This window comes from Cervus elaphus, chromosome 5 (assembly GCF_910594005.1).
Source record: "Cervus elaphus chromosome 5, mCerEla1.1, whole genome shotgun sequence".
Classification (NCBI taxonomy): Eukaryota; Metazoa; Chordata; class Mammalia; order Artiodactyla; family Cervidae; genus Cervus; species Cervus elaphus.
The window spans coordinates 82,897,817-82,915,233 of record NC_057819.1 but is presented as its reverse complement, the minus strand read 5'-3'; the positions used below and the strand labels follow the sequence as shown (position 1 = coordinate 82,915,233).

At 39.1% G+C, this 17,417-nt stretch overlaps 2 protein-coding genes across 3 annotated transcripts in view; one reads left to right on the top strand and one right to left on the bottom strand.

Moving 5' to 3' along the window:
- Window positions 1–16,600, top strand: part of TRIM37 (tripartite motif containing 37) — a 168,282-nt gene extending 151,682 nt beyond the window's left edge. Inside the window, exon 25 of one of the 2 annotated variants that reach the window (XM_043902818.1) lies at window positions 16,390–16,600. In XM_043902818.1, coding sequence (XP_043758753.1) covers window positions 16,390–16,459 — 70 coding nt within the window. In that variant the 3' untranslated portion in view covers window positions 16,460–16,600. The remainder of the gene's footprint in view (window positions 1–16,389) is intronic. The other variant, XM_043902816.1, reaches the window with a different exon arrangement.
- PPM1E (protein phosphatase, Mg2+/Mn2+ dependent 1E) overlaps window positions 1–17,417 on the bottom strand; it is a 228,705-nt gene that overhangs the window by 11,502 nt on the left and 199,786 nt on the right. The window contains exons 3-6 of the mRNA XM_043902820.1: window positions 11,102–11,301; window positions 6,089–6,277; window positions 3,242–3,385; window positions 2,919–3,012 (exon numbers count right to left, since the gene is read on the bottom strand). Coding sequence (XP_043758755.1) covers window positions 2,919–3,012; window positions 3,242–3,385; window positions 6,089–6,277; window positions 11,102–11,301 — 627 coding nt within the window. The remainder of the gene's footprint in view (window positions 1–2,918; window positions 3,013–3,241; window positions 3,386–6,088; window positions 6,278–11,101; window positions 11,302–17,417) is intronic.

Genomic DNA, 17,417 nt, shown 5'->3' with positions numbered 1-17,417 from the left:
CTCTCCATGTGCTAGAAAACATATCATGGCTCTTGTCAACTCTGGCTCATCAATCCAAAGGGCTCATGGGGAGAAACAGTTGAAATGCCTTTTATTTTTAAAGTATTAGTGTCGTTTATTTTCTGAGTAGAGTTGAACTCTGCTTAGGAGTCCTTTTTCTTGTCTTTATTTATCCCCCTGATTTATTCCATGAGCTTTCCAAATCTCTCTTACATTCTTCAACTCTTTCCAATTAAGTTATTGGATTTTGGTAGATGGCCTAATTTCCTACTTCAAAGAAAATTAAGTTTACCAGGTCTGAATTCCCTCGACTCCTCCTCCTGACTTAAAAAACAATCTCTAGCAATTTACCTATATCCACAACCATTTTCTGTTTTCAAAATTCTGTGACTTTTTAAACTCACTTGACCTCTGCAGCATTTGACCCTGTTGACTACATACTCTTAGAAAAACCCCCTTCCCCAGCATCTGATACCCTGTGTCTGTGTCCCTTCCTGATTTTCTTTACTGGCTCCTTCACTTAATAGCACCCCCCAAAAAAAAATAGCACCCCAAATCACTGCATGCTAAAACTGTGCCAGGCAGGGTTCTAAGTGTGTGTGTGTATTATACCATCTAATACAAAAACAATGAGTTAGGTGCTATGACTGTTCCTGCTTTACAAAGGAACAAACAGATATAGAGAGGTTCAGTAAAGTCACCTAGGCCCACAGCTGGTGCAGTGGCAGAGCCAAGACACAAACCCAGAGAGCGTGACTGCACGCTCTCCTACCGTAAGGAATGAGTCTCCTCCTTGGTCTCTCTTCACACTACATATTCCTGGACAATGTCAGCCATTCCTGTCGTTTCAACTACTGTATACACACACACACACACACACACACACATATAAAATCACTTCACAGGTTGCTAATATTATTTCCAAAATGGGATGAATTCCCAAATCTCTATTTCCAACTTACAACCCTGCTAAGCTCCAGATCTGTATTTCCAGCTGCATATAAATTACCTTCCAAGATGTCCCACAGGCACCTAGAATACAAATATGTCCAAAATGAACTCATTATCTGCCCTCCCCCCTCAAACTGCTGATGCTTTATTACAAACGTTTTATCATCTTAGTGACATAAGTCAGAAACCTAGAAGTTACCTTTCTTCTTTCCCCCCAAAACTGTCATTTCTGTCTCATCAATTTATACCCTCTTCTGTATTCCTTTTTTTTCAGCTGTCCACATCTCTGAATGATCTCTCATCTAGGTTTTTCACTCTAGTTCATCTTCCATAATCATTACAAATATTTATAATTACAAACCTGACCACATGGGCCCTCAGCTTATTCATCCAGCAAAGTCCAGACACCGAGCCTGGCATTCAAGCCCCTTCACACTCTGGTGCCAACACTTGCGTCTTCCCACCCGCACCCTCCGCCCCAGCCTCCTGCCCCGTCACTGTTCCTGAAACAGGACGTGCCCTCTGAGACATCCATGTGTTTGCACGCCTCGCTCCGGGGCGTCCTTCTCTAGGTTCTGTCCTCCGGTCCACCTCAGAAGTCACTTCCTCTCTGAAGTCAGCCCTGTTTCCTCTTAGATTCTCACTTATTCAAGGACATTGCTTTTTCCCCTTGTGTCATATTTTTAGAAGAAATGACAAGGATGCTCTAGTAAAGTTGCTTCTATAACAAGCATTAAAGTTATCTCACAATGCTCTGCAAAGACAGTAGGGTCAAGAGAAAAGGTCTTTGGGGTTGTCAAAAACAATTCTATATGAGGCTGTGTTTCAGATATCAGAAATTTCCCCCTTTTGGCCTTATTCCAGATTTCCTAATAACTCCCTTGGTCTAAGGTGAAGCCAACTCTCAATTTTTCAAGAGGTATTTGCAGAATCTTTGAGCTTCCTCTTTCTCTCTCAGCCTTCTGCTGCTCACATTTGGGCCACTTCACAGCTTGCCAGCACCTTCCCGAAGAGTGGGAGGGAAATCACATCAGCGGTGAAACGGAATCAGTCCTTTGAGATTTTATTAATGTTCTGGAATTTTTTGGTAATGATAGGCAAAATCTGGGGATCAGACATCAACTCCGTTCATCCATGTTCTCCTATGTCAAATCACTTCATTTCTTTAGAAGGCAGTGACTGAGAACTGTAGCCTATGTGTATACACGCGATAGAGACACACACACTGATCTGTTCTTTAAAAAAAAAAAAAGAACAAAAAAAGTGAAGCTAAGCCATGAAACCCAACGAAACAGACCCAGGTGCAAAAGTGAGGCAGAAACAGGACTAGAGCCCAGTTCTCTGAACCACACCCTTGCATTTTGTCCAATCAACTGAGCTCTTTACTCTCTAAATCTTCAACAAAGAGTTTCATTGACTTTACCCTTCTTGTAAAGAATTTAGGTTCCAGGAAGTAGATTCTCTGAAACCCCAGGGTAATCTAACAACTACACTCCACACAGAGTAGAATTAGTTTTCTCATTTTAATATAGTAAAAATTATTTTCACCCAAAAAGCATGTTGTTTGTGTCATTTTAGAATTTAATGAAAAAATGAAAGATATAAGCAAGATAAAATATAGGGACTTCCATTTTCTGGAAAATACTGATTTAAGCTAAATTTGACCCAAAATGGAATGGAAAATGAGGATCACTGGGTTTTAAGCAGATTTGTATTCCAGAGATTAAAGGCTTCCCTTTAAAAAAAAGAAACCAGTAAGTTCTGCATCTCTTAATATCGTTCCCTTTTAAAAATGGAATTTATATAAATGTGTAGGTTAAATAATTAAAAGAGGCATTCGACAATAACAAGCACTCTGAAAATTTAAGTTATTATCTCAGGTTCCCTTGTTGTATCAGATTAATATTAAGAACAGTGTTCTGGAAGAAGACAGTTTGGAGAAAAAATAATTAATTGGTTTTTCCTACCAATAGCTCTGGAGACAGACAGACTTCCATTCACCCTCCAGGCACCAAACCAGACTACACAGCCTCCAAGGGCCTCAATCCGCTGCTTTTCATCCTGCATAGCAATGCAACAGAAAGAAGCAAATAATTGGATTCAAGATTTATTCAGCTACCTTAACAGTACACAACAGACACGATATTCATCAGCTTCCCGGGAAGGGCTCTCTTACTCTTCCTCTGAAAGGTGGGCTTGGTTGCTGAGATAATGGTGACAATCATAACTGAGAAGTAACAACTAGAAAACTGCCTGTGGTATGTGCCCTAACAGAACAAAGCATACTCACCTCTCTGTCCGGCTTGTGTGGCTTCATCAGTTCAACAGCTTGGCCCTTCCTCACAAGCATAACCTGGGAATCACCCACCCAGGCCACATGTAACATGTTGCCTCTGATAAAAGTCACCACTCCTGTGGTCCCACATCTTAAGCTCTGAAAGTAATATAAATAAAACAAGAGTCAGTAAAAATTAGCAGACGTCAAATTCTCATTGAGAAGCAATTTACAGATAATACAGACTTTTCAGATGGAAGCAAAACTACCAATAACTTGACAAATAAAATAGCAATTCCTATTTCTCAGTGCATTTTTACATGCTTGATGTATTTATATGTGCACACACATGTAGATTTTATCTGTGATATGCAAGGCAGAGACAATTATCAATTCACTATTTTTTGACCATGCCATGCAGCATGCAGGATCTTTCCTGACCAGGGATGGAAACTGTGCCCCCTGTGTTGGGAGTGTATAGTCTTAACCACTGGACCACCAGGGAAGTCCTCTATTCCATTTCACACACAGGGAAGAAGACTATGGCAGGTTATGTGACTTGCCCGAGGGCAGGTACAGGTCAGTACTGAACTAAATTTTTCCCTCCCGGTCCAGTGCTAAACCACGGTATCAACCCTTAAAGATCTCCATATTCTGGTCTCTGTCTTGTTACTGACCTACTGTTATGTTCAGGGGGAGGGTCCTAGCTTTACAAAAGAGCATACAAAGCATCTGGTTGGTACACAGCAAATGCTTCCATACTCTGGATATTAAAATAGGAGCTAAGAGAGAACACACATTCCCTGGAGTGCTAAGATGCTTCTACCTTTAAAAAACAAAACCAAAATCTACCATAGTTTTAGGGACCTTTGCTTTTGGAACATTGCATGAAAAACTAACATCAGCCTGGAATTTCACAGCTCAGTACCACTGTACTTAATGCTCTTGATACTACTATCCTAAAATGACATCTCCATTTCACATGAAAGAAAAAGTGAAAGTTATAGTCACTCAGTCTTGTCTGACTCTGAGACCCCATGGACTGACCGTAGCCCACTAGCCTCCTCTGTCCATGGAATTCTCCAGGTAAGAATACTGGAGTGGGGAGCCAATCCTTTCTCCAAGGGACCTTCCTGCCCCAGGGATCCAAGCCTGGTCTCCTGCATTGCAGGCAGATTCTTCACCGTCTGAGCCACCAGGGAACCATTTGACATGAGTCACCATCAAATAAGCATGACTTTTTGTTACTAAGGACTTGGCCTAAATTAGAACCAGTGCATCAAGGGTGGTAGCAGGCCCCTTGCATCCAATGAGAAAACAACTTCTCATTTTCCCTATATAGGGAAAGTTTGTTACAAATCCTCACCCACCAATAAAATGTCTTCCCACACAGAATGTTCAACACCTCAGCCCCTGGAACACATGATAAAGACACTTGAGTGCATATGCCCTGGAGGGAACAGGAGGCAGGGCCGCCGCGCAATGGGAATAGCGGCTGCTTTCTCCCCAGCAGTTAGCAGCACATGGAAGCACGAGGAGGAGGGAAGGAACTGCTGAGACGAACCCAAATTATTCAAGAGAACTGTTGGCAAGACCGAGAGACAACTAGAATCACTGGCAAAGCAAATGAGGTGAACGCGGTCAGGAAGAAAGCCGTGATTCTGAGGACACAGAAGGAAAGGGCTACAACAGAGGGTGAAGGCGACAAGGTCGACGATGGCAGGCCAGCTCGCAGGGGCAGGCCACATCCTCAGTCACAGTGAAGACAGCCGGCCGCTCCAAGCCTGCTGGTCTCCCCCCAGAGGCTGGCCAAGTCTGAGGGCAACAACTCTTTTGTTTTCTAGCCCACCTCTATCTGCACAGCCCAGTGGTTACTGTTGTTGGGTCTGTGTATTATTCTAAACCCGGGGTGCAGGTGGGGAGACAGAACACTGCCCTTGCTTAACACCAAATAGAGCTGAATTACTGCTTAGTTAATGCCAAGCCCCATGATTGCCCTATAGCCTAACAATGAGATCAAAGAAATGGATTAAAGGATTACCCTGTTCTGTCCAAGCCCATTTCAAAAAGAGTTAATGCTTAAGTCACAGGGCAGGGGTCTTATCTTTCTGTGTGTATATAATTCTGCAATTACTTTTTAAAATTAAAAAAAAATATTCTCTTTCTGTTGGTCCCTAGTTGGAAATGAGTATAAAGTCCTGTAGTTAATTATGTACCAATGCCCAGAATGATAATTAGATTAAAATCTTTACTTTTAGATCTTAATATAGCCCCTGTCATTCATACAGAGTAAAACCTTAGGTCTGATTAACCTTAAGAAATTGGGACGTGAGCTCTGACTTTTCTTCCTGTTAAGAGAAAACCAGTTCAAGGAGCATCTAAGGATTCACTCTCTCCAGGCAAAAGTTTTCCTCAAGAGACACACAGCGAACACTGCCAACCCATTCAGAACTAAATGCATGGAGGAACCCCAGCTGCTGTTTCTGTTTTAGACCCTTGTTTTAATCACCATATCCAGACTTTGTCAGCAAAAGTCTGCTTAGAGAGCTGGTCCTGGTGTGAACCTGACAGGCAATGGTGAGTAAGATAAAACTCACCTGCCAAATCCAGCAACCGACTGGCTTTTTAGAAAATTATAGCTTGGAGATTCTCTACAGTACATCATAGCACCCCACTAAATCTATTCCTAAAGAGGGAATTAGGCCTACAACTGAATCCAACACTGCGTGTCAAGAACGTAGTTTGGAAGAGAGCTTTAAATAATGTCTATCACAAAAGAGAGAATCCAAAATAGCCCTTCAGCCACAGAACAAGTGAACTCAGGGGCGTATCACGGCTGGAATCCGTGTGAAAGCCGCATACCTCCCTGGCAGCCTTCTGGACAAAGCGCTCGTCGGTGACGCGGAAGGCTCGGCACAGGGCCTCGGCAGGGTCATGGGGGAACATCTCCTGGCGCACCAAGTTCACGTGCAGGTGAATGGAAGCGTAGATGGCAGCATCCACCCCGCCGTGGCCATCAAACACTGCAAAGTAAGCTTGTTCTTCCTGGTCCTGTCAATGGAAGCACAGAGCCAGGGCAGGGAGTTAGGTGTGGCAGGCCCCAGATGAGGCAGTTCCCTGCACCGCTGCCCACCCTCCTCCACTGCCCTGTCACCCAGATGATGAGACTAAATGTTTCCCTTTTCTGACGTGCCTGATCCACGGCTAAAATACCTGCAGTATGAGGGCATCTGTGTTTACACACCAGAACACTGGAACACATCATGCCCAATTAGCTCAGGCTGAAGTACCCTCTCTCGCTGTGAAAGCTGTTGTCTTGTACCATGGAAACCACCCACATCCATTTGCTGTGAAGTTGCTGTTACAAGTTGTGGGGAGGGGGAGGAAAGAGAAGGGAGGAGGAGGAGTTGAGCAAAGGCTGTTCTGGATTGAAGATTTTTGTCAAAATGAAAATATTTTAATAATAAATTAGGAACTCAGGACAATAGGAAATAATTGGCCTTCCAAGCACAAGGCCAATTATGTTTGATTATTTAAAATACACAGATAATGAAAGCATACTTCGAAACTGTAATATTGGCTTCATAAATCATTCATGATCACATTGTATTCTCACCATAAATAACACAGTCTCTAAACAGGCTACACAAACTTGAACCACATCAGATGTCTACATGCCCTGCAGGGTTATAACCTTGTTATAACCTTGTCCCCTAACTCAAGATGCTGCTCCACATCTCCTTGCCCACTCAGCGCCTGAAGCTGTAGGGCAACTGCAAGAGGAGGGTCTTCCAAACCTGTCATTTACCATGACACAGGACGCCTAATCACGACATTACATTTAATTCAGTAAGAACTTGTTTTTTCTTTCTCTTCAACTCCAGTGTTTAAATCTCAGCTCTGGCTCACTTAGAGGAGATCTGTAACTCACTGAACTCTCACTGAGCCCTGCGATTCTTTTAGGCAACACTATGTAAGGATTTTCATTTGGAAGTTTTGACTTCTTTGGGCTCTTGGAGAGTTCAGCTGAGTCCAGACCCTGTCATTCAAAGTAAATAAAATATACCAAGTAAAGCAAGATATGAAAACATTGCAAGTGTTCACCAATAGGTAAGTGAATAAAGAAAATCTGTACACACACTCACACACATACACACACAATGGAATACGACTCAGCCATAAAAAAAAAGAATGAAATTCTGCCATTTGCAGCAATGTGGATGGACCTAGAAAATATTATGCTTAGTGAAATGCAGAGGCAAATACTTTATGTAATCAGTTATATGTGGAATCTAAAAAATAAACCAAACAAATGTATATAACAAAACAGAAACAGACTCACAGATACAGAGAACAAATTAGTGGTAACCAGTGGGGAGGGATGAGGTAGGGATATGGGGAGAGAGATATAAACTACTATGTATAAAATAAAATAAGCAACAAGGATATATTGTATAACACAGGGAATTATAGCTATCATCTTGTAGTAACTTCTAATGGAATATCATCTGTACCAACACTGAATCACTATGCTATACACTTGAAACTAATATAGTATTATAAATCTATTACATTTTACTTTTTAAAAAATGGATAAATAGATATGGTATGTATGTATACACACACACAATGGAATAGTACTCGGCCATATAAAAGAATAAAATGTTGCCAACTACAACAACATGGATAGATTTGGAGGGTATTATGCTTAGTAAAATAAGTCAGACAGAGAAAGACAAATACTGTACTGTATGTTATCACTTATATGTGGAACCTAGAAGATAAAACAAATGAGTATTACAAAATGAAAACAGGCTCACAGATACAGAGAACAAACTAGTGGTTACCAATGGGGAGAGGGAAGTGGGGAGAAGTGAGGTAAGCGTAGGGGATTAAGAGACACAAACAGCTGTGTATAAGGTAAATAAACTACAAGGATATAGTATGCAACACAGGGAATACAGCCAATATTTTACAATAACTTTAAATGAGCTTTAATCTATAAAAATTTCAAATCACTATGTTGTATACCTAAAACTAATACTACAAATCAATATATCTCAACAAACATTTTTATTTAAAAAATAACAGTAAATCTTAAAAAAATATTTATCTAGTTGGCTACCCCAGGTATTAGCTGCGGCACACAGGATCTCTGATCTTCATTGCAGCACGCAGGATCTTTAGTTGAGGGATTTGGACTCCTAGTTGTAGCACGTGGGCTCCAGTTCCCAAACCTAAGCCCCCTGCTTTCAAAGTGAGGTGTCTTAGCCACTGGACCAGCAGGAAAGTCCCCAGTAGCAGTAATTTTTTTAAATGAACTCATTTTTAAACAATTCAATTGGCAGGGTAAGGGTAAAACTTAAAATAGCATATGTAAGCAGTTTTTAAATGAGTGAGCTGATTGATATGGGATCATCACAAAGAAGAAGGGAGCAATAATAGTCTCATGAGGGCATGAGAATATACTTTAAACAACGGGAGACTGGTGAAGAGATTCTTAAACAATATAACATCAGAAGAAACAAAGGAGCCGACTGGATCTCTTCTTTAAAAAAAAATACTGGTATCTTCCCTGTTATAAAGATAATGGGTCTATGGAAGAAACCTAAATGTCCATCGACAAATGGAGAGGTAAAGAAGATGTGGCGGGGGAGTGGAACGTGTGTGGTGGAATACTCCTCAGCCATAAACAAAGAGTGAAATAATGTAGTTTGCAGCAACAATGATGGACCTAGAGATTATCATACTAAGACAAGTAAGTCAAAGAGAGAAAGACGAATACCATATGGTATCACTTATATGTAGAATCTAAAATGTGACACAAATGAACTTATTTACAAAACAGAAAACATTCTCACAGACATAGAAAACAAATTTATGGTTACCAAAGGTGTAGGAGAAGAATAAATTAGGAGTTTGGGATTAGCAAATATAAACTGTAATATATAAAACTGATGAACAACAAAGTCCTACTATGTAGCACAGGGAACTATATTCAATATTCTATAATAAACCACAATGAAAAAAATCTGAAAAATAATATATATATATATATATATATATATATTCTTCAGGGTATTTATATATAAATATAAATGAATCACCTTGCTGTATGCTGGAAACCAACACAACACCGTAAACCCACTATATTTCAATTAGATAATGTATGCTTATTTGGACTAATAAGGAAGTGTATGCTGTGGTTCAGCCACCCAGTCATGTCTGACTCTTTGTGACCCCATGGAGTGCAGCACGCTAGGCCTCCCTGACCCTCAACATCTCCCAAAGTTTGCCCAAGGTCATGTCCACCGCATCGGTGATGCCATCCAGCCATCTCATCCTCTGATGCCCTCTTCTCCTTCTGCACTCAATCTTTCCCAGCATCAGGCACTTTAAGTGTATAGAAGGAAATAAATATCTCTAAAACAACCATCCCCAGATAACCAGTCTTTTTTCTATACATATAAATTTTTTAATAAAATAAAATTAGAATCATACTGTACATAACTTTTTTTATCTTGCTTTTTGTCACTTACCATATCATTAGCATTTCCCCCATGTCATTAAGTATTACTCAAAAACATTATTTTAAATGGATATGTACTATACATCTTACAAGCATATCATAGCTATCATTTCCTATATAAGGTTTAGATCATTTCTGATTTTTTATTATTGATAATGTTGTGTAAAACATTTATGTCAAACAAAATACGTAAGTATTTTCTGCTTCCTTATAAAATCAAAACTGAAATTATCAAAGTGTGTGAAAATTTATACAGTTCAAAATACATGTTGCCCAATTGCCCTCAAAGTCTGTTTCATTATAGCCAAGAGCTCCTTTCTGAGTTCGGCCTTTGGGTTGATTTTTGAGGCAAAATGAAAACCAACCACGTTAACAAAGAGTAATGATGCCCTCGAACCTGAGTACAGTCTTCAAGGGTGCAGTGACTTAAGGACTGTTTATCACATTATAGCCTTTAGGGGTTATGTTTGCATGGGCATGGTATCAGCTGATCTATCCTGTAAAATAAGCACCAGTCACCAGCCCACCATCACTGCTTGACAGTCAGCTAAAATTTAACTTTAGCTGCTAAATGAAGGAAATAGTGCGCTTTGTATAAATCACTACATTGTAATTTTAAAGTTATGGACTTGAGTGAAGAGGCAAGTGACAGGCACAGGAAACAAACCTACCTCTGTTTGCATTAACATAATAGAGAAAGAAGAGGAAGATAACAAGAAAATGGTTATTAAGTTGACAAGGCTCATATGATCCAATTTGTCAGTCACAGAGATTCAGGAAAAGTAATTCCGGCTACTTTCCTATCTCAGAAACGAAGATTTTAAAAATAAAGTCATATGAAATCAGAAAACTATATCTTAGTTTCAAACTCATTCTTTTATGTTTGTGTTTTGTGTTGCTTCAGCAAAATAGTACTGTGGAAACTCAATAGACAATGTTTGATTATACTATAGAAATAGTTTCCTTTAAAAAACAGCTTTATTGAGATATAACAGTTTTCTTTTTGGTTTGTATGTTTACAGAATGTCTTTGGAAGGTTACACAAGGGCTGGTAACTTTGCCTCCGCAGAAGGGATCTGAAGTGTCTGAGAGACAAGGATAAGACTGGGATTTTTATTTTCCAATTCTAAACCACGTGATGCATTACCTATTCAAAAAACATGAAATAAATAGTTCTTTTCCTTTTGTCTAATGGAAAAAGCAAATCTGTGCCACTTTGCCCTTAGCCCTATTCCAAGCCATCAGGGATATTATTACAGTTTATTACAACTTCTCTTATTAGAACACAGGTCTGTGATGGGGTTTTATTTTTCCAATTTCACTGACACATCGGAAGTGCCTTTTACCTCGAGGTTGAAGAGCATATTAAAGTCAGGAATGCAGACATGTTTGTCCTCCATTTTCCTGCGCATGTTTTTGATGGCATGGATCGAGGTCTCATAATAAAGCTGAGGTCTCCTGCGGAGAGGGAAGTCTTTCACCCAGCTGCAGCAAATCTCGTGTAGTTTGCTGAAGACAGAACGGGCCAATTTCACTGTCTCAATCTCTGTGGAAGAAAGAGAGACCCCCGATGAAGAACCTTGTAAAACTGCTTTACACTTGCCTGCCTAGGAGAGACAGAAGTAGGTCACCTTAGTCAAGCTCCACCTTAGTAGAAGAAATTCCTCCTGTCTCAAGAGAAAAGAAATGTTGCTTCTGAGGACAGAAAATGACAACCTGTCTGATAGAAAATCATCAGCCAGCAGCTGCCACTAAGATACCCTTATGTCATGAGGAGAAATACCTCTGAGCAGGGCTGGATCTGTTCCTAGGCTGGAGTCCTTCCAGCCTGTGAAGCGCTCTGGCCACACTATCTACTTCGGAGCACTTCTGTTTGGCTGCCAAGGTTATCATCTGGACACCCAAGCCCCCTGTGCATAGGGAAATGACTGAAATATGAACAATGATTATCCAACGAATTGGAATATGAGAAGCTTATGAAAATATTGTTTATTTACCAAGTACAGGAATAAGAAGGGTTTACTCTGACTACTGTTTTTGTCTTAGTCTCTTTACTCCGGTTTCCTTTCTCTCCTGTAACTGATCATAATTCAGAGTTGAGCTTTACATTTTTTGTTATTTGATGTATTTTTTAATTAAAGTTTTGGACAACAGCTTATATAGTTTAACCAAAAGGTTAACAAATGAATCTTAAAAGTTCGATATTTCTCTAAGGAAAATGTACTTTACATTCTGTCTCTGCGTGTAACCCTAGGCTGAGGAGTCTTCACTGTAGACTACTAAGTCTCCTACTTGGCCCATTCCATGGAGTGGACTAGCTCACTTCTGAGTCTCTCTGCGTCCCTCAGTGAATGGACAGATGTGTAAGCTTTCAAGCAACACTGACGAGTACTCAGGAGACTGTATCTCACACCATCTCCACTCAAGCTGTCCTCTACCCAAGTTCAGCAGTTGAAATAACCAAGGGAAGATCAGGTTTTCCCAGGCCAGTATTTTAGAAGTTCCCCCTATATCCCGGTGAAGTGAAGTGAAAGTCACTCAGTTGTGTCCAACTCTTTGCGACCCCGTGGACTGTAGTCTGCCAGGCTCCTCTGTCCATGGGATTCTCCAGGCAAGAATACTGGAGTATGTTGCCATTCCTTTCTCCAAGGGACCTTCCCAACCCAGGGAACTGAACCTGCGTCTCCTGTATTGCAGGCAGATTCTTTACTGTCTGAGCCACGAGTAATTTAGAATTCTCAAAAAAACTGTTTTTCACTTTACTAAGTCAGATACAGCTTGACAGGCTGAGAAGATGTGTACCAGATGGGCAATGGTTGCACACGCCTCCTCGGATCTAGAGCACAAATCTCAAAGAAGAGAGACTGTGTATTCTAGAATGGCCTGGGAACTGAGATTCCCTTTTTTTTTTTTTTCATTCTCTACCCTGCTGCTGCCTTAATCTGTAATTTTACCTGTTTTCTTATTCAAAATTCTTTTTTAAATGACTATATTCAGAAAGCTGGTCTCAAGGTTTTTGTTGCTTTTATTTTTCTCATTGACATAGTACAGGGTGGCAAACCATGTATGTGACTTTGTTCCCTTTGCCATTTTTATATAACTGAAAATCAAGGGTACATTTGGAAGAGAAAAAAAGTTCAAAGAGCAAAAGAGGTGTGTATAAGGGAAAAACTTAGGCCAGCAGACAACCTAACATTTTGATTATTTTTAGCAACTCCAATCTTTTTGTTTGTTTAAAGCACCAGTTGCCAGAGACTGTCTCTTTCAGCTAGCAATTACCTATTTCTATCACTTTCAACCCATCTGGTCTCTGCAACAATATATTGCCCCAAATCCAGACTGTTGATTTGGGTATGCATTTGACTCAAACACAAGGGAAGATTGCAAAATAATAAGTGAGTTCAGAAACTTTCAGGGAGCATGGGGTGAGATGAAACCAATGACTGATATTAATTATCAGGATAGTTTCCAGATTCTCAGATAATAATATAAAACATATCATATTTTGGTTTATTACTTTTTATCTTACTATATGGGCTTCCCTGGTAGCTCAGACTGTAAAACGTCTGCCTACAATGTGGGAGACCCAGATTTGATCTCTGGGTCGGGAAGATCCCCTGGAGAAGAAAATGGCAACCCACTCCAGTATTCTTGCCTGGAAAATGCAATGGACTGGGGATCCTGGTAGGCTACAGTCCATGGGGTCACAAAGAGTCGGACACGACTGAGCGACTTAAAAAAAAAAAAATCTTACTATATAGACTTCTAGTGTCCAACAAAGTAGCTTACTAGCTACATGTGGCTAGTTAATTTTAATTAAAGTTACATAAAATTTAAAACTCAGTTTTTGGTCACATTAGCTATATTTCAAGTACTCAGCAACTATATATGGCCAGTGGCTACCACACTGGACATGTGCAGATAGAGAACACTTCCATCATGTCTGCTGCACAGCCCTGGTGTAGACAGATTAAACTGGTCAAGGGAAACAATACCAGCTTCCTCTATTATTTAGTAACCCGCTAGATCTGTCTTTGTTCACACCATCTACTACAACTCTGATCATACTTTTAAGCAAAAGATCACATTTACTGAGTATCTGCTACATTCTGTGTCTCTGGAACGTTTCACAAACAGGCAATACCACGCTCAATCCCAGGTCTATCTGACTCACACCATGCTCCACTTTTCCCAAGTTAGATTGCACATGGACACTGTATTTTTACTGTCCTTGATTAGTCATAGTATAGTACCTAGCAAATAGCAGAAGCTCTAAGGATATTGACCAAATAAATGAATATGCAAACTTATAAAATTAAATAACCACTAATAAAGTATTTGTATGCTTCCTGGTTGTTAATTCTGCTTCCTTGATCTCTCCAAATGATGCCATTCTTTAAAAATTACTGTAACTCTAAAACATGCTTTAATATAAGGAGGACTGACTTTTCTATTATTATTAACTTCAAAGATGTCACCTGCATAGTTCAACATGTTTATTCTTCCAGATGAACTACTTATTTTGCCAAGTTTGTGGGGGAAATATGTTGCCATTATATTTGGGATCACACTGAATTTACAGAGTTATGTGGAAAAAATTGACTTCTTTTTCATATTAAGTCTTATTCAGGAACAAGTTATACTGTTTCATTAATTGAAATCCATTTTATCTTGCTCAACAGAGTTTTAACATATGTCCTATTTCTTACTGAAATTATTAATAGTTATTTTACTTTATTTGCTACTTTGAGTCAGAACTTTGTTTTAATGTGTTATTTGGCACCTAGCAAACATTCCTCTTTCTACCAATACTTTCTCCTCTACTCTCAGTCCATGTGTGTCTAGGGGTAAAATATGATTCAGGTCTAACCAATTAGAGACCACATTCCTCTGGCCATAGTTATTGGTTCAGGAAAGGGAAATAAACCAAGATGGACTGATTAGAGTGAGTCCTGTGACTTATGTAAGAGCAACTGAGTTTTCCTGCTTGATTTGAACCTGGGCAGATGAAGATCTGATGTTCCTAGCAGTCATTTTGCCATCCCATGGAGCCTGAAAATAAAATCTGAAGGAGAGAGTACAGCTGAGAGTTGGAGAAATGCCAGGTCTTTATGACATCATGTGAAGCCTTGAATCGAGCTGTGTAGCCCTTATCTTGAAGGATAGCCAATAAATTGTTTTGCTGAAGCCAGTGGTTACTTGCAACTAAAAAATTCTTGAGTATATACTCTAAACATGCATACTAGGTTTTTGGTTTAAGCCAAATTTTGTCCTACAATGTCCAGTGCTATTCTATTAAGTATATTTTAAAAATTAGAAATAAATATTTAATTTTATCAAATGCTTCTTTGGGCATCCTCAGAGATTATTCTGTTATTTTTCTTTTGACCTATTAACATAAAAATTATGCTAGTCAATGCCCCAATATTTTTTCCCCCGGCTGTTTCCTAAGTAACATAGTGCTAAGCTATAGTAGGCCCTCAATAAAATACTCATCAAATTGTCATACTAAGTATACAAATATTTCACTTAAGATTTTTCACATTGATTATTGACTCATCTCTCATTTCTTGGTTCTGTCTCAGCCAAGTTTAAGTATCAGTGTTATGCTATGCAAATTTTCCTCTTTCCCCATATAACTGGATAATTCATTTTAAAAAGCAATGGAATTACTGTCTTTGATTGTTTGAAAACATTCACCTATAGAATCATCTACTCTTTTTGTCCTTTTTGCCAATCTTCTCAATCTCTTTCTGCTTAGATAAAGAGATATTATTATACAAATATTAATTTGTATATTTCTAGAAAATACCCAGGTTTTCAAATTTATTTATATAAAAATTTTCATAATTCTTTTAATATCCTTTGTATTAGTGATCATTTTCACCTTCTTATTTTGAATTTTTACATTAGGATATTTTACATTGAGTTTAGATAGTCTGGACAGGAGTTATATCTGTCAACAGAAATGCAAGGTTGTTTAAGAAACATTCTGTTAGGGATGGCATAAACATAAAAAGAACTTTAAGGTAAAGTTTCTTTAAGTCTGTTTTTGGAAATACCTAAGACCAGAGTCACAGGGCATTTCAGTGGGGACTTCTGTGCCTTTAAGGCAATGACCGCAGGCATTACTCACTCAGTTCATCCCCACTCTGCAGTATGGATAAACACAATATGCCCTGTAGAGATTCTCCACTCAGTGATTTGGGTTAAACAGATTAAGGACATGCAAATAGTTTGGAACTATAATAGATCATTCTGAATCACAGCAGTGGCATGGAGACATTACTGGGTAATCTCTTGGAAAAATATAAAATCAGGATGACTAATGATATCCACAAGAAATTCTTCCAAGCTAGGCACATAGGGCAACACTTCAATCTTAAGTATTCTCCTTGTACAGGAAGTGGTGTAAGAACACCAGTATATAAATAATTGCTGCTTGAAATGGAAAAATAAAATCAAATAAAAATGGGTCCAAAAAAGGGAAAATGGTCCAAAGTAGCAGTCCACTCCCTCACAGCTGTAAATTACTCATCAGTCGTTAATGTCAGTGTACTGAGCTGGAGCTGAGTCAGTCATCACCCCGGCTGCAGTGAAGCAGAATTTAATCTCCCTCATCTTTTCATTACAGGGCTTCTACTTCATGCATCAGTACGAGAGGAAAGACCAATGCTTTGCAGCAGGAATTCCATCCAGCTTGACTCTGGAACAATTTGGTTCCAAGTGAATCAATTACTCTCAGTAAAAACAAGAGGAATTCCTTCCTTGCCAGCTTTCTATCAAAAATTCTCTAGAGAGATGAAGGAAGAACAGGAATGTTTATTTTTATATCTGCCTCACATTCTCTGGAATCTAGCTGCCCTAATTCATTAATATATGTTTTGCTCCCTCTGTCCCATGTTTAAAGGCAAATGCTTAAAACGGGACAAACAGAATGAAACATTAAAATTCCTCAACAATTCCTCATTCCCTAGTTTTTACACAAATTGGTATTTTTTAATGTGTTAAATATGTATAAGCCTAATATATTAATAAACATGCCTTCATTAATAAGCATTCTCATAATTTAACTGAAAAAGATGCCCACGCAATTAAATCACATAATTATCATAAAGAGCTCTACTTATTTATTGGTAGATGTAAAAAAATTGTAACTAATTTCATTTATTTATTTATTTTATCTTTGGCTCCGCTGGGCCCTCCTTGCTACACGGGCTTTTTTCTAGCTGTGGTGAGCTGGGGCTACTCTCTAGTTGCAGTGCACGGGCTTCTCACCGGGCTGGCTTCTCTTGTTTTGAAGCCACCTGGGAAGCCCGGCAGACATAAAATTTAATAGGATTAATGAGAAGTTTTGTAACAACCGATCTCCTGAATATGTGTATCTGATTTTTTTTTACTTGACTTCTTAAAGATGAATTAAAACTTTAAAATAGATTTTTGTCAAACCACCCTTCCCTTCACTTATTCATCTTTTTTGTTGTGTCTTCACATTTCTCCCTCCTCTTCATTTACCTAGATATTATTTATGATAACACATTGTTATCATAATCTCCTGCTCCAGTTAACTGCACATGGCTCCAAAATATGCCTGTATTTTCCCCTTCTACTTTTACTGATTGGTTTGAAAAAAACATGTTTCTGAAATTTTTCTCTTGCTAC